At 45.3% G+C, this 18069-nt stretch overlaps 1 protein-coding gene across 2 annotated transcripts in view; it reads left to right on the forward strand.

Moving 5' to 3' along the window:
• Positions 1 to 18069, forward strand: part of SLC35F3 (solute carrier family 35 member F3) — a 388343-nt gene that overhangs the window by 291680 nt on the left and 78594 nt on the right. For both annotated transcript variants that reach the window (XM_062210625.1, XM_062210627.1), the window contains one exon: positions 6083 to 6407. In XM_062210625.1, the coding sequence (XP_062066609.1) occupies positions 6083 to 6407 (325 nt within the window). The remainder of the gene's footprint in view (positions 1 to 6082; positions 6408 to 18069) is intronic.

Genomic DNA, 18069 nt, shown 5'->3' on the forward strand with positions numbered 1-18069 from the left:
AGCCTCAGCACCAGCTTTGGAGAGTGAGGTGAGACCAGACTGCACCTAGCCCAAGCCACTGGCGATAAAGTTGCAGGAAAAGCCTGGAGAGAATCCAGCTTGGAATCCTGTGGGAAATAGTGTACCTGCCAAACTAGAGGAGAAAAAAATGGAGGGCACGTTTATCTTGCCCTGATCACTCTGCAACAGAGCCCAGGAATAAGCCAATAGAGCAAGTGCCATTTTGGACATACATACCAGCTGTGTTAGCTCACGTTTGAGCTCAGGAACCAGCCAAGCGGAGACTCCTAAGTCTGGCGGGGAGAACTGACAAGGGGCTGGGTGCTTGTGACTGTGGAAGGCTTGTGTGCTGGCACTGTGAAAACAGTGAGACTGCAGGACTGTGAAAGCACTGAGGTTGCATGGGAAAGCTCAGGGTGCGGCTGGGACTCTGTGCAGTCACTGTGGGAGGCTCCACACACTCAGGGCTCCCTGGTTCCTTAATGAGGGACGTCATCAGGGAATCTTCTTACACCGACAACTGAACAGATCCTTTGTGTGGTCCTTGTGGAAGCGTGGATGAATATTATACCCACTGTGGCTAGTGCCCAGCCACTGGTCTTCTTTGAGGAGAGCAAATGAGCTGAGTCTATGGTAGCCAATAAACCTCCCATCTGATTAAAAAAAAAAAAAAAAAGAGGAGATTTACCTCACCCAACCTGGCTGTCACCTTAACATTCCCTTCACCCTAGAGCACTGAACAGAGCTCCCTGGTGACAGCGACCACACACCTCTAGGTATTCACGGCAAGCAGACATTCCACTAATCCACACAGACTTAGTCTAAAGATAAAAGCCACCAAGCAAACACATGCGCACACACACACACAGAAGAAACCAACAAGTATCTCCACAAATGCCAATTAATAAATGCACCAATTTAAGAAACAAGAATAAGGAACACAACGTGATTCCCCCAAAAGAATACAACACTTCAATACTAGACTGTGAAATGAAGGAATTTAAGAAATGGCAGAAATTGAATTCAACAAATTGATTGTAGGATTACTTAGAAGTAATCAGAAGCAAAGCACAAACTAATGAAATCCATATGTGCCATGAAAGGAAATTTCTCCCATGTAATTGAGATCTTAAAGAGAAAACAAAATGAAATCTTGGAAATGAAGAATTCAATAGAACAAATAAAAAATGCAGAGGAAACCTGAACAACAGAATCTGTTAAGCAAAAGAAAGAATATCAGATTTAGAAGACAAATCACAGGAAATTATACGGTCAGATAAAAAAACAAAATTAGAAATCTAAGCACTGTTGGGAATCTACAGGATACTATCAAACAACCCAACATACAGGTTAAAGGAGTTCCTGATGGCATGGAAAGAGAGATAGGATTAGAAGGCCTTTTTAGTGAAATAATAACAGAAAACTTTCCAAATTTGAAGAAAGGGACATCCAAGTACAGGAAGCACATAAAACTCCTAATAGACATGACCAGAAAAGATTGTCACCATGACACATTGCAATCAAACTCTCCAGAGTAAAACATAAAGAAAAGATTCTAAAATGTATAGAGAGAAATGCCAGATTATTTTTAGAGGATCTCCAATTGGACTCACAGTGGACTTCTCATCAAAAACCCTACAATCTAAGAGAGAATGGCGAGATATCTTCCAAGTCTTAAGGAAAAAAAAAAAAAACTTTCAACCAAGAATATTGTACCCTGCAAAGCTCTCATTTATAAATGAAGATGAAATAAAGGCCTTCCATAACAAAGAGAAATTCAAAGACTTTGTCACCACCTATCCAGCATTGCAACAAATACTTAAGGATGTGCTGCACACAGAAACACAGAAACATGGTCATCACTACGAAAAAGAGTAATGGAACAAAATCTCCCAGTAAAAGTACAAAGGAAATCCAAGGTAAAAAAATACAAATACTTACTGAAAAATGTCAAGGCAAAGTCATTATTTATCAATTCTTCTCAAGTTACTCAAAACAATTGAAAGGGAGGGAATGCTTTCTATGAAGCCAGCATCATCTTAATTCCTAAACCTGAAAAAGATGCAACTGAGAAAGAGAACTACAGACCATTTTTCCTGATGAACATAGATGCAAAGTTCCTCAACAAAATTCTAGCCTATCAAATACAATAACATATCATACAGATCATTCACCCAGACCAAATGGGATTTATCCCTGGCATGCAGTGATGGTTCAACATTTGCAAATAAATCAATGTGATACATCACATTAACAAACTGAAGAACAATATATGATTATCTCAACAGATGCAGACAAAGCATTTAATAAAATACAACACCCTTTCATGTTGAAAACTCTAAGAAAATTGGGTATAGAAGGAAATTCCCTAAACGCATCAAGGCAATCATTGGCAAACCCACAGCCAGCATCCTATTGATTGGGGAAAAGTTGAAAGCATCCACACTGAGATCTGGAACCAGACAAGGATGCCCACTCTCACCATTGCTATTCAATATAATCCTGGAAGTTTTAGCCAGAGCCATTAGGCAAGAAAAAGAAATCAACAGGATACAAATTGGGAATGAGGAAGTCAAAGTATCCTAATTTACAGATGACATGATTCTATATATAGGGGATTCAAAAGACTTCACTAATAGACTATTGAAACACATACAAGAGTTTGGTAAAATAGCAGCATATAAAATCAATACACAAAAATCAACAGCTTTTGTATACAAAGACAATGCCACAGCTGAGAAAAAAACTTCTAAGATCAATCCCATTCACAATATCTACAAAAAAAAAATACCTTGGAATAAATTTAACCAAGGATGTCAAAGATCTCTATAATGAGAATTACAAATCATTAAAGAAAGAAATAGCAAACGATACCAAAAATGGAAAAAATCTTCCATGTTCATGGATTGGAAGAATCAATATCCTAAAAATATCCATAGATCTGAAAACAATTTACAGATTCAACGTGATACCAATCAAAATTCAAGGACATTCTTCTCAGATACAGAAAAAATGATGTTGAAATTCATATGGAAACACAGGAGACCCCAAATAGCTAAAGCTATATTATAAAAAAAGAAGAAGAAAGAAAGAAAGAAAGCCAGCCAACCAGACACAATATCAGATTTCAAGACATACTACAGGGCAGTTATAATCAAAACAATCTGGCATTGGTACAAAAACAGATGAGTAGATGAATGGAACAGAATAGCAACACCAGAAATCAATCCAAATATTTACAACCAACTTATCTTTGACAGAGTAGCTAAAATCAATCCCTGGAGAAAGACAGACTTTTCAACAAATGGTGATGAGAAAACTAGATTTCCACATGCAGAAGTGTGAAACAAGACCCCTACCTTACACCTTACTCAAAAATCCACTCAAAATGGATTAAAGACCTAAATCTATGACCCAATACCATCAAACTATTAGACAACATGAGGAAACCCTGCAAGACATTGGCACAGGCAAAGAGTTCTTGGAAAAGACCTCAGAGGCACAAGCAATGAAAGCCAAAATCAACAAATGGGCTTATATAAAATTGAAGAGCTTCTATACTGCAAAAGAAACAGGAAAATGAAGAAACAACCAACAGAATGGGAGAAATTATTTGCAAACTATTCACCTGATAAAGGTTTAATAGCCAGAATATATAAAGAGATCAAGAAACTCCACAACAACAAAACAAACAACCCAGTTAAGAAACAGGCCAAGGACTTAAACAGACATTTTTCAAAAGAGGAAATCTAAATGGCCAACAGACACATGAAAAAATGCTCAGGATCACTAGTTGTCAGGGAAATTCAAATCAAAACCACAATGAGGTTTTACCTCACTCCAGTTAGAATGGCTTTCATATAGAAGTCAACAAACAACAAATGCTGGCAAGGATGTGGGGGAAAAGGTACCCCAATCCACTGTTGGTGGGAATGTAAATTGGTAAAGCCGCTATGGAAGACAGTATGCAGATACTTCAGAAACCTGAATATAGACCTACTGTATGACAACAGTCATCCCACTCTGGGGATTTACCCAAGAGAATTGAAATCAGTATATGAAAGTTATCTGCACCCCCATGTTTATTGCAGCTCAATTAACAATAGCTAAGACACGGAATCAATCCAATGCCTATCAACTAAAGACTGGATAAAGAAATTATGGGATATGTACACTATTTAATACTATACAGTCATCAAAAAATGAAGTGTAGTTATTTACAACAGAATGGATGAATCTGGAAAGCATCATACTTAGTGAAATAAGCCAGTCCCAAAGGGACAAATACCATATGTTCTCCCTGATCTGTGGTAACTAATAGAGCACCTAAAAGGCAATCTGTAGAAGTGAAATTGACATTTTTGAAGCAATGACTTGAACAGCCCTTGTCTCAACTTTTGAGGAGCTGTTTTTTAAATACTATTTGTTGAACTCTTTATTTAACATAGAGTTAAACATATGTGTATAAAGTCTCTTGAAAATAGATCTCAGTAAAAAAATGAAAGTGAGAATAAGAGAGGAGGAAGAGGGGTGAGAGTATGGGTGTGAGGGCAGGCATGGTGGGAAGAATAACCATGTTTCTAAAGTTGTAATTATGAAGTGTATGAAGTTTGTAACTGTAAAGCTGTATAGTTCTGCATACATTCCTGCAGACTTACAACTTAAAAACTTGACATGGGACCCCAAGTCCCCATAGGCTGGGTGGTAAAATACCATCTAAAGTGTTAAAGTGATCATATGAATAGGACTGAATGTCTGGTAATAATAACAGATAGAATTAAAAAGTAGTGAATGCTCCAACATGGGAAGCAGTCCACACAGCAGATTCATAGAATGACAATCACTTTAAGTAGCACTCTGACCTCAGAATCAGCCCTTAAGGCATTCTGGTGGCTGAAATGCCCTCGAGAGCATTTCAGACATAGAAATCCAAGACAGTGTGGCAAAAAAAAAAAATATGTCCTACATGAAGGACCTTGGTGGGCAAGACCCCAATGGAAAGAAGTGGTCATCAAAATAGGATGTACTTTTCTCAGAAAGTAGGAGAGAACTTCCACTTTGCTTATGGCCTTGTCTAAATACTGATGGAGTTTGTGGGTTTGTGGATTCAGAAGGCTTCTCTAGCTTTGGCAGCTCATGTCAAGAGCCTTGGGTGATCACTGACGTCATACATAAGAGTGTTAATTGTTAAGTTAACAACAGGAGCCACTGTGCACTAACTCCCCATGCAGGATCTCTGTCCTCAAAGAGTAGTTTTATAGTTATGTCTAAGTGCTTGCAAAAAATTTATCATTCTTGGGTGCTTCTTTAAAGTGAACTAAGTTTCTAAAAAAAAAAAAAAAGGAGTGAAATTAACTTCATGCAATGACCTTTATCAGCTCTTGTCTCTACTGTTGAGAAAGTTTTTTGTTTTTGCTTTTCTTGTGCAAACTGTTGAATTCTTTACCTAGTATGGAATTGGTCATCTGTGTATCAAGTTAATCAAAAATGAATCTTACTGGAGAATGGGGCTGTGGAAGGAAGAGGAAGGAGGGGGAGAGGTGGAAGGGTGGGTGGGAGGGCAGCTATGGTGGGAAGAATATTCCTAAAGCTGTATTTATGAAATGTATGAAATTTGTATTCCTTAAATAAAAGGTTTCTTTGGGAAAAATTAAAAGAAGTGACTTACAAAACATTTTTAATATTTTTGCATATATCACAAATAAATATTTGAACCGTGAAAACACACGCACACACACAAACACCCCTGTTGAAATCAAATTCTGATGGAGGGGTGTGGCCTATGATTCTGCATTTCCAATAAGCTCCCCAGGGGAGGCAGGCAAACGGTCTGTTCATGCTGCTGGGTCCACGGATAATACTTAGGGAGCCCATGGTCTGGTGGATAAGAAACTCCGTGCAAACGTCTTCCATGTGAGTTCCGTGTCACATGTTTGCCCCCTCCCCAAAGCTGCCCCTGTGCCTGCCATCTCTCCCTGTCTCCCAGGTGGCCAGCTGTGGTCCCAGCTGCCACCCATCCCGCTGGCCACGACGGGCAGGTGAAAGTCTGCAGCCCGGTTAACCGCACCCTTCTCTTCCCTAGGGGAGGAGCGCCCCCGAGACTCCCCGGGCCCGGCGGAGGCCCAGGCGCCGGCCGGGACGGAGACCGGCGGCAGGACGAGCCAACGTTGCTGGACGTGTCCCCGGGCGCAACTCAGGAAGATTTTCTGGGGTGTGGCGGTCGTGCTGTGCGTGTGTTCCTCCTGGGCGGGCTCCACGCAGCTCGCCAAGCTGACCTTCAGGAAGTTCGACGCGCCCTTCACCCTCACGTGGTTTGCCACCAACTGGAACTTTCTGTTCTTCCCGTTGTACTATGCGGGGCACGTCTGCAAGTCTGCGGAGAAGCAGTCCGTGAAGCAGAGATTCAGGTAGGCGCCTCCTGGCTGGCGGCCTTCTTACCAGCCCCCATGCTGCTCTGGGCTGCCCCCCGGCGGCAGACGCTGGCATTGGCCGGTGGGAGCAAGCGGTGAGATATTCGCAAATGCACCTGCTCTCCCTGCGGGAGTCAATTCTCTCAGCTCTCGCTGGTGAATGCCTCCTTTCTCTGTCTCCTGCCCCTCTCAGCCCTCCATTATGAGAGAGCTCCATTATGAGAAACAGGAGCGGGCAGGTGGTCGCTGGTAGTTCTCAGAAAGAGTAGAGATGGGAACAGAACTTTGTGCCTCAGGTGAGGTACAGACCGTGAGTCTTTGGAGCCGAGTGACTGCTTCCTGTAGCTTACCTCCCTCTTGGGATTTTCCCCAAAAGGGCTTCCTTCTGGTTCTCTTTTTAACCCATGACGTTCCTTCCTTCAAGGATGTGATAGCGTGGGGCTGAAGATTGTTCAGAAAGTGTGGTGATGGAAACCAAGGTAGCATTTGGCCTTTGTTGGTGGTGGTCATTCCTGCGGAGTCCATTGGAGTGCTGTCCCTTTCAAAATGAAGCCAGAAACCCTGACCTCAATCCCTTACTTCGGTATACAGCAGGGTTCCCAAGGCCTCCCCAGAAGCCCCACATTGCTTCTGTTGACCCCTGGAGCCCATCAGTGCCTATCAGTTCCCTGTATGTTTGCCCAGGTTGGAGGCTCTCCAAGGGCTATGTCAAGAGGCCTCGCCAAAAAAAAAAAAAAGAAAGAAAGAAAGAAAGAAAGAAAGAAAACAGGAAAGAATGCTGGCCAAATTGATAAGTAGGCCTTGAAAGCTTCTCTTTGATCAGTCCCAGAGGTGAACAAAAATCACCAATGAGAGTCTGCTTACTCCTCCACTGTCGCCTCTTCCCCACCTCCTCCCCACTCCACCAAACACCCCCTCAAACTGCCGCTTCCCGTTTACTGTCTGCTTCAAACTTCAGCTGAGTTCTGAAGTTGCCCTTGGAAGACAGAGATCACTACAAACCTCTCTGGGCCAAGGGGCAAAGAGGTCTGGGAATGGAAGTCTCGATTTGGAACAGAATTTCTCTCTGGACTCCACCCTGTGCAATTACAGGTGGAAGTCCAGGTGTTGGTGTTGTGCTGTTTTCACGTTCAGAAGGAATTTGGCCTGGTTCCTGTAAAAGGACAACTTGTAAATCAGAACACAAATTCTAGAGGAAGGAACTCTGGTTCCTGAGCCAGTCACATGCTCAGCCTCCTGCCCCCCCCCCCCCCCCAGTGAAATGGATTTGGAGCAAATACTGGAGACAAGGCACGCAGGGCAGGGAGTGGTGAGACTTAAAGCAATTCCCCGTGGACCGGCCAGAAATTGCTAAGAGCCACTTAAGCACCTCTTCTGAACAGCAGCCAAAAACAGAGGAAAGCAAACAGATTTAGAAACACTGATAGGGTCCCAGACTGTCCCAACAGCAAGAATAAAGTGATGGCCTGCTTCTAGTCCCAGCAAAAAGCAAATGTTCAGTAAATGATGTATTTAAGAGTCGGCAGCCCTAAGTGTGTTTAACTTGTATTGAGAAATTTTTTCTTTAAACTGGCCCATAAATATGCACAAATGTTATGTGTCTCTTAAAAAAAATTTTTAACAGGCTAAATGAGTATGTTGGTGCCTGTGGTGAAGGGCTAGAAATGAGCTGAGCTGATCCACCCTTCTTTGAGAAGGAATTGTTAGAAGAGAAGATGGAAAGCTCCTTCACTGTACCTTTACCATGCAGGCCAAAATAGTGCCACGTGCACCCCCATCGGGTAGCACTGGCTGCTGTCCTAAACGTGTGCCATGGCCACTGCCTGTCTAGATGAGGCTGTCACTGCCAGCCCCATGGGCAGGCCCAGCACTAGGTAAGCTTTGGTGCTGAAAATCCACCCTCTACAATTATGGTTGGAAGTGCACGTGTTGTGCTTTTTTCGTATTCAGAAGGAACTTGGCCTGGCTGCTTTAAAAGAACTTGATAATCAGAACACAAATTCTAGAGGAAGGGGCTCTGATGGAGCTTGAGTTGAATCACATGATCAATTTCCTGTGCCACCCACCCTTACTGACATGGATTTGGAGCAAATTCTGGAGGGAATTCACAGAGGGAATCAGACTCAGGGGTGGCTAAAAGGGCAAGGCAGAAAAAATGAGAGGTCACTGAAGGGGATTAGTTACGCACAGAAAACCATTAGCACCTTAGTTTCAGTCTATTATTTTTCTATAAAAAGTGTCCCAAGAGAATCATGAAAGAATTCCAGTGACTGCGCTGCTGACTGGGGAACAATGGCGGGGGTGGGAGATAATTCTAACTGGATGGGTGAGTCCAGTTAAAACCTTGCTGGGTTGCTATCATAACACTTAGCTCCACCTCTTAAAAACTCTTTCTGATTCTAAGTTGTGTTTCTTTGTGGCTGAGCACAGCTGCTGGTTTACCAGACAATTACTAGATGTGTCAATCAGGTCATGAATGCCACGGGAGGGATGAAGAGAGATTCTTTCTCCAACAAGGGAGAGAAAAAATTCAACATCACAAGCCTTCCTTAGGAAATCACGACTCTGTTGCAGCTCAGATTGGGAGTACTTTAAACACACTTTAAATTATCAATTCTCCGAAATTGATGGAAGCTGCCAGCGCTGTGGCTCAATAGGCTAATCCTCCGCCTTGCAGCGCCGGCACACTGGGTTCTAGTCCTGGTTGGGGTGCCGGATTCTATCCCGGTTGCCCCTCTTCCAAGCCAGCTCTCTGCTATGGCCCAGGAGTGCAGTGGAGGATGGCCCAAGTCCTTGGGCCCTGCACCCCATGGGAGACCAGGAGAAGCACCTGGCTCCTGCCTTTGGATCAGCGCGGTGTGCCAGCTGCGGTGGCCATTGGAGGGTGAACCAATGGCAAAGGAAGACCTTTCTCTCTGTCTCTCTCTCTCACTGTCCACTCTGCCTGTCAAAAATAAAAAAAAAAATTAAAAATTTTTAAAAAAAGAAATTGATGGAAGCTGAAATCACATCTTCCATCATCAAGCTTTTATCCAAATTAATGCCAGAGACATTTAGAGTGAGTTGAGGTGATGTGTCTCTTGGCTAAGAGCATGTAGGCAGGGAGTTGAGAAGAGGAGACAAGGAGAAACTTGTTCCACAGAGAGAGAAGCTGGACAGATGAGCCAGCTTTTCTTGTAGTTACCACCACAAAGTCAAGTGGAACCTTCTCTTCTCCATGTCTGCCTGAGCTGCTTCTCCAAGGTAAGCCTAGCATACAACTGCAAGCACCTTGCTGGAGACCCACTCAGGTCGACTAGAGCTGGGTGGGAACAAGAATCGGCTTTCCTGACCAACTCCTAGGAGGTTCTGGGTGCTGCTGGCCCACAGAGGCTGCAGTTGATATCAACTACAGCTTTTTTAAAATGCCAATCTGACCAAATGTGAGAAGCAGGCCTCACCTCGCCACCTACAACTGACTCTTTTTGGGGGCCCAGAGAATGTTTGAGTCCTAGTCCTCCATCACTTGTAAGGGGAGATGATGTGGGCACCGCATTTAAACTTTGGGAGCCTCAGATGCCCATTTGCAAATGGAATGCACCACTTTGCACAAGATTTCTGTGTGAGCCAATGAGACACCCTGTATGAAAGTGCCCTGTGAACCCCAACACGCCACATACATGCCAGGGGCCAACTCCGCATTGTGATCTCTGTGGGTTGTTTCAGAGGATGGAGCCCATGCTTTTTCCTTCATGGACTATCTCTTGATGGTTCATTTAAACTACCCGAATGTTAATCTCTACAGTACCTTGCAAGTTCTCATCTTGAAGAAATTTAGCCCTGGCAGCTGCACAGAGCATACCAGAATACTGACCAGGGCTTCTCCTGATCGGAATTATGGGAATTAGAGTATGAATGGGAGAACTTCTCAGCCTGTCCTGCTGGGTGTTCAGGCCCTGCCTTGTGGTCTGCCTAGCAAGCACTCCAACCATCCTGGGGTTCAGCAAGCTCCTCCTTTTCCTCATGATTGTTACCCCACCCTCGTCTTCCCAGTGTCTCACTGACAGCTGGCCTCAGGGATGCTCTGAGAACTTGGGTCTACAGAGACACTTGAGGACACTATGGGAACTGGTCTCCTGGATAGCTGTGCACCTGGGAAAGGTGCAGGGAGATTATGTCAGGTGCACAACTGTCCTGGGCAGGTATAATAATGCATGACATCCCAGACCCTCTTCCCCTGGGATAGGAAGATAGCATCTCAGGTACAAGAAGCTGCCACAGTCAGTGGAAATCAGGCTGCAACAGACCTGGGGCATTTGCAGTCTTGTCAGAAGGTCTTCCAGGAATTCCCAGCAGCAGTGAATTGCTTTCAAAAGCAAATACTAGGATCTTCTGAGGCTGCCAGACGAAGGAAGGATACGGTGGTGACAGGTGTTTTCCTCTGTCTTTCCTAATTCTAGGCTTCTGTGTGACAGCCAATTGATTGTGCTTCAGTGTCTGGGGACAAGAAGGGGGAAAGGGGAGTTTGGCTGCCTTTCGTCTTAGATCCTGCAGGGCCCTGTGCACATACCCAGCTGCACAGACTCAGGCAGGAGCTGTCTTGGGTCTGTAACATTCACGCACCACTCCAAGCTTGAAGAGCTGAATAGAGCAGTTGCAATCTGGATTTTGCAGATCTGCTGTAGGTGAGGATTAGGGGCTATGCTGAGGAATGCTACCTTTCCTCAAGGAGCCCCAGACCTGGTAAGGTGGTCAGGTGGTCAAATAAGATAGGGAGACACACAGGGGAGTCAGGGCCGAGGCCCACGTGCCTGTGACCTAGGGCAAGGTGGAAGGTTTCTTAGAGGAAGCGAGCTAGGAACAGCTTCCTTCAGAATGGGTAGGGGGTTCTCTAGGGGCTACAAGAGGAGATCCAGAACATTCTGGGCAGATGCATTGTCCTGGAAAAGCACAGAGGGTGGAGCCAGATCTGTGCTGTGTGTATGGAGCCTGAGGGAGCCCTCCCTGGGGTATAGGAGGTAAGGGAGGTCAAAGAGCAGACCTGGCAGTTAGGCCGGACAGACCGTGATGAGCCTCCCGCACCATGCGGAGGAATCTCGGTTCTGGTGTGAAGACCGGCTGCAGCTACTGGAGCCACGATCAGGTTAAACCTTCAGAAATGCCGTCCCTCCAGCTCTGTCGAGGAGGAAATAGAAGGCAAGGCTGGAGGTTGATCCAGTTTGCCAAACATGTGTGTGACACAGATGTTGATCCTGATCCTAAGGACCTCACAACCTAGTGGGAGAGAGGCCCACAAAGAAAATGAAAGGGCAGACGGGGAGATGGCTGGGCAGGAAATGGGGCCAGACAGCTCGACTGTGGCTTGGGTGTGAGGACAGAGCAGGGAATATTTTAGGTTCAAAAGTTACACGGAGGCCTGGATGAGAAGGACTTTGGGCACCAGATGAGGGGCTGGGCCTTATTCTCTAGACAACAGGAGACTTCTAAAATTTGAGGAGAGGCTTGTTCTAATCAGAGCTGCTTTGAACAGTAGGAGTCATGGTGCGAATTATGTAACTGGTACAGCATATGTTCCATTTCACAGAAGAGACTCAGTGACTGCTAGAGGTTTGGTGGTGGTGGGGAAGGGGGTGGGGGTGCCTAGTTCCTGAGCAATATCAGAACCTGAAGTGGAAATACTCAAGTACTATAAAACCACCTCTCTCTCCTTGATGTGTCAACTTCTTCAGCCTACTGCAAACTCTTATGTTGGAGAAAAGGACTTAGTTATCATTTTCATCAAACTCGAATATTCTAGAAACAGGAGGGAAATGGTCTTTCCAGAAAATATGCTAGCAACTTCTCAGGCACAGCGGGGAACGGTGAGGCATTGCCAAGGCAGCGCTAATTCGTGATGCCCCTGGATCTCCCTGTGATCCTGTGCTGTCAGGCCTCACATCCGTTGCAAGCCCATTGATTTCTTTGCTTGCCTTTTCTTACCCTGAGCAATAGGCACGTTCTGGCCTGTCGTTACCATCAACTGTTCTTCCTCCTAGGGTGAGGCCCCTTTGGAAACAAGGCAGCAGGGCCTCTCTAACCTGAGAGGATAGGGGTAGTTCTTCAGCATATCTGAGATACGATGGTTAAATATCCGAACGCCTGTCAAGGATTTCCGTGTGAAGCTGAGCAGTGGGAGGAGCTTACCCCTTCTAGTCTCCTGCTTTCAGAGCCTAATTCAGCTGCAGCGATGTTACTTCAACTCCACTGATGTTTTTCCAAAGGTCTTTTCTAATGCTCACGTTTGTGTTTAAGATATGGGTTTGAAGAATGGTAGCCCTATCAGTGTAATTACAGATTTATAGGGTTCAGGGTACCCTAGACTGAAATTATCAATGAAAGATGTGGTAGTGTTTGTAGTGCAAAGTGCCAGGGTCCCTGTAAACTTTTGCAGGACCAGTGATAGCAGATGGTGGCAAGCAACAAGGGATGGCTTCCCAGGAAGGGATGTCTAGTGGCTCCTGAGGCACTTGCGTGAGTCAGATAATGAGGAGGGCTCAAGTGTTTGGTTTGCCAAAGACAAAGAGAGGCATGTGCAGGTGTGTGCATGTTTGCAGGTTGTGACCAGAAGGCTCAAGCCCCACCTGATCCCACCAGCCTAATGTTGAGCCATTTTTTACTTTCTATGTGAGTTTCAGTCATAGAGTCAAGACTAGTGAGCCAGCTCATAGGCTCCTTGAACATTTAAAATCTCACTGTACTTAGCACAAGATCATGTGCATAGAGAGCTAGAAGACCAGGAGGGATTCTGAGGATTCCCTGATCCAACTCATTCATATCATCAGAGGTGCTCAAAGATGGGCATGAGAGCTCAAGTTCTCAGCAACCCCAGACTTTCCCAGATGCTACAGGAAAGAAGTGGGTCATGCTGTCTTTCTGCATAGGAAAGGACCTGGAGGCAGTGCCTGGGCAGAATGAAGCAATAGCACTAAGAATACTACTAATCCATGCTTGGGATACTACAATAAATGGCAAGAATGCAGGCTTGGGTTGGAAACCCATCTCTGCTTGTATTAAGCTACATGGGCATAGTAGATAAGTCAACTAAAAGTTCTAAGCCTCAGCTCTTATCTGAAAAATGGTGACTCTAATATCCACCTCCAAGGGATGCCATTGGGATTGCTTTGATCATGTGTTTAAAGGATTAAAAACAAGAATTAAATATGAGAGTGTATAAAAAGCCCCCAAACTGTTTGGCTCAGAGGTTTTCCTACCCATCTTCCGTTGGTTACAAATGTGGATCCGCCCAAACTCATTCAAACCGTGGCTCCTGCTCTCTCTGGGTCATAAAATTATGATGATGATGATAATGGTGATGGTGGTGGTGGTGGTGATGCTGATGCCAATGGTGATTATGGAAAACCCCGGGTGCCTGAGTCTTCCTTCCCATAAAAGTTCAGTTCAGATAAGCCATGTAGTTGTTTGCAGAGCCTACACTGGGGGGATAGCTTCCTGCCTTCTCATTACTGTAGGCTGTTGTGATAGGTGGGGGGCATTTCTTGACAGAGATGTGCTTTGGGACAAACTCTGACAGGAAAAGGGGCAGACAGCTGATGTGGTACATACCATTGTCACATCATTCTAGAACATGAGCTTCAGGCCACACGGAAATGGGAGGTGATCCATTGGTCTAGAAAGCCATGTCCTACGAAGCTTGTGATGCTCTGCTTGTTTTTTGAAAGCTAAAAATCAAAAGGAGGAAGTGGGGAACGCTGGCACCATGCAGAATGCCAAAGCAGATGCATCCCCTGTCTTACCATTGTTCTTCCACTGACACCCCTGAGCGTTTACTGTGCACAACTCTTAGCTAGAATGGAATGGCCACCCTACATGTCATAGAAGCAGATGTGATCATGGCACTTGCTTCCTTCCTGCCTGTACAACATTTGAGCACCTACAAGTGTCACACTCACTCCATGTCCCAGAGATATAAAAAGGAATGAGGCCACGTGTGGAGGGAAGGGACACTAGGCCTCTGTATCTATCTAATTTACTTGGGACCCCAGGCTTTGAATTAGGCAACTTGAGCTCCCAGATCCACCGCTTACAAACCCTGTGACTTTGGGTCAGATAATTCTAAGTGCTCCTTTAGCTTTACCTCTTCTGTCTTCAAACATGGCTGTTTACACAGGAGGCTCTCAAGCTGTGCAGCACAAACTGCCCTGCCTAGAACATGGCCCTCGGTTCATGCCCTGCTGCCGGAACGATGACCCCTCTGGTGGTGGGGATCATTGTTGTGTGTTGCCCATGCTCTCGATGACTTTTCTGTACATTCTGTGTTCCTTGGGGTCATTTCATTTCTTACTAAGCCACAGGACAAAGGTACGTTTTGGCCCTTGTGTTGTTTCCCATGTTATTTCATTATATTACATTGCACTAGGTTTTCCTCAGCTGAGGGCTCAGGAGCTAAGGGGCAAAGACATTGCTGGAAATGGCATTGTCTGATTTTAAAGAAAAATCAAACTGCACCCTTTGCTATGGTCAGGGTCGGTGCTGAGTGCTCCCCGGAGTCAGCCCTGCTCCCCAGTCACATCTACTTTCAGCATGACCGGAACAGAGGGCCTTGTGCCTGGGCCTTGCGGGGCTGCTGCTCCTCTCTGCCTGTTTCTCACATCACTGAGGATCTGGTCCTGCAAGGCTCGAGGAGAGAAAGTCTCCATGAGGGTCCTAGGAAACGTGTGATGCGTTTTCTTCTTCTTTTTTTTAATTCTTATTTTATTTGTTTGAAAGGCAGAGTTAGAGAGAGGGGAAGATATACACACACATGCAAAGAGAGAGAGAGAGAGAGATCTTCCATCCACTGGATCACTCTCCAAATGGCCTCAGTGGCTGGGACTGGGCCAGGCCATAGCCAGGAGCCAAAAACTCCCTCTGGGTCTCCCACGTGGGTGCAGGGGCCCAAGCATTTGGGACATCTCTTACTGCTTTCACAGGCACATTAGCAGGGAACTGGATTGGAAGCGAAGCAGACGGCACACGAACCAGCACCCAACCCGTTTCACCACAACACCGGCCCCTTGTGATGCGTTTTCTAGCCTGGATCATCATCTAAGGGGACTCCAGCTGCAAATGCTTTCCCTATGTCTTAGAACGGTGAACTTGGCTCTGCATTATTTAAAGTTCTTATTGGTTTCATGGATATACCCCTTACTGTCTTACTGAGTTGTTGCAAAAGACAAAAAAAAAAAAAATCCAATTGGCCAGAGTAAGCTGCTTTTTCTGATATTCATGCAAATATTATTATTGTGCTTCCTGGACCTTCTAAAATAGAATGATAGTAATTACATTTACCTCCTCAGCTGTTTTCTACTTTAAGCAGAGAGGGAAAAAATATGATTTATGTCCTTAATGCAGCATTTAAGAGTACATCAGGATCATTTCACGCTTTTTTACCTAAGTGCCTTACTTTATGACACTTAGATTTAATGAGTTACTCTCAATCGTACATACATTATTAATTTATAGCATAAACTAAATTAAAAGCACTGGCAACTAAAGCTCCCTTGTTGCAAGAACGTGCCATTTGAACCATGAGACAGCATTGTTTTTGCAACATGTTTCTCTGGGGGAAAACGGAAGGGAATCTTTTCAGACAAAGGTTTTAAGTTCTCCACCAAAAAAAAGGGAACAGCCTTGTTGATATTTTTCTATGAAGTGGTGTGGGGTGGGATTTTCAGCTGCTTATTGGTTATTTTGTAAGTATTTGAATTTATTAAATGCAGGAGAGTTGCTGTAGTTTAAACCCAGCTCAGGGAGTGCCTTTGTTCCCAGGTGCTGAGTGGAGTATGTGCATATATGGGTTCTGCAGAATCCTTTCGGGACATGTGCAAGGCTTAATAGTTCTCCCCTAGAGAGGAAGATTGGAGCTGTCCAGGTTCCCCAGCCAAACCTCATCTCTCATGAGTCGTTACCAAGCCACTGCTGTCCCATTTGACCTTGCACTGACAAAGCCAAAACATTCAAAGGCAGAAATGGCTAATTCCACAGCCAAGAGCCCTGCTTCTCCTGCTACAGTGCAGGTGGCTACAGGGAGGGGCTATCCAGCCAGAGATCACATCTTCCAGCCTCAACTTGCACCAAGTGACTTCTTTCCAAAATCATAAATGTCAACCAAGGCAGGTAAGAAGCAGGTGAACAGTTTCCGTCCTACTTTCCCCTGCTGCCTTGGCTGTGTGCACAGAGTCCCTAGACTTCCCCAGATGGCAACAAGAGAACCACAAAAAGTGAATGTCCCTTATCAACCAACAAACCAATAAGTCTGAACTAAGCTTCCATGGGGGCTGGCAGGGAAACTCGTATTACCCTAATTCATTCAGTTCCCATTCTTCAGCCCCAGCCCAGAGCTGGAGTCAGTCTGAAAACCCACATCTTCAGTCAGGTGCACTTGCATGTCCTCACTGTCCAGCAGCTCCCCTGTGGCCTTATTTTTATTTTGAATGTAATGAAAATGTATAAGGAATATCTGATAGAAAATGGGCCACCTTTGAACACCACAGGTATAAGGATCGTGTCTGTCTGCTTCACCTGTGTATCCCTGTCACTAGCACGGTGCCCAGGGGGATGCTGGTAGGAGGAGCTGGGAGGGGAAAGGAAAGAAGGAATTCTCCCGTGGGCAGTGCTGGCCTCTTGCTCACCATCCGTGTGCACTCCCTGAGCTCTGCTCTCAGCGGGCTCTCTCCAAAGGCACCATGCAGGAGAGGAGCCTGATCCTTAGAGCAAGCTGTTCCTCTGCCATCCAGAATGATAAACACATTCAGTTCTGAAAGAGCTTTGAAATTGTAACACAATTTTGGAAGGGAAGTGTTTGCTTATCAGACTTTTTTTTTAGGAAATTAGTCAGGCCTGAAATTAGCAGACTCCAGTACAGGGGATGACCCATTGTGCCCTCTGATTGATGCAAGAGCAAAATCTGGTCCTTATGAAATCATCATTCTGCATTTATATTGGCTAGATTTACACATGCTCTCAAAATTACAGACTCACTGAATCCCGGAAGAGAGGAATTTACAAGATATATGCATTTGGGGTCTGAAAAGTCTTACTGACTTTCAACTGTTATGGGAATTAAGATTTTACATCTTTTCCAGTGATTACTGCTGTTAAATAAGCTATTCCAAAGCATAATGTTGTGAGCAGCCCTTTTGCTGGCATCAAGGGAGGACCTCTCTGTGTTCCGCGATGGCTAGGCCCTGTGCTGGGTAGGGTGACTCAACAGCTGGGACTGGAACTCTCTGGGGTGGCTTCTTCCTTCAGTGTCTGGAAGTGGATGCTGGCTGTTACCTGCTACTGCAACATGCCCACCTGAGCCACTACCGTAAGCTCTGCAGGTGGCCCGGGGCAGTCAGACTACTTTCACAATAGCTACAGCCCCAACCGCAGGTGAGTGCCCCAGGGGACACGGTGGAACTTCTGTTCCTTTTTAGGACTTAGCCTCAGAAGTCACGTGGTGCCATTTCCGTCATACTCTTAAGTCAAGGCAGTCCTGAGCCCAAGCAGTTTCAAGGTGGAGGGAGACGTGGACCACACGCACCTCATGGAAGAGTATGCAGAAGGGGAGGCGCTGTTGCCCCTCCTTTGGAAGATGCCATCTGCCACATTATCTGACGCCAAGACAGTGTGTCTGGGGAGTGGAAGACACACCTCC

This window comes from Lepus europaeus, chromosome 14 (genome assembly GCF_033115175.1).
Source record: "Lepus europaeus isolate LE1 chromosome 14, mLepTim1.pri, whole genome shotgun sequence".
Classification (NCBI taxonomy): Eukaryota; Metazoa; Chordata; class Mammalia; order Lagomorpha; family Leporidae; genus Lepus; species Lepus europaeus.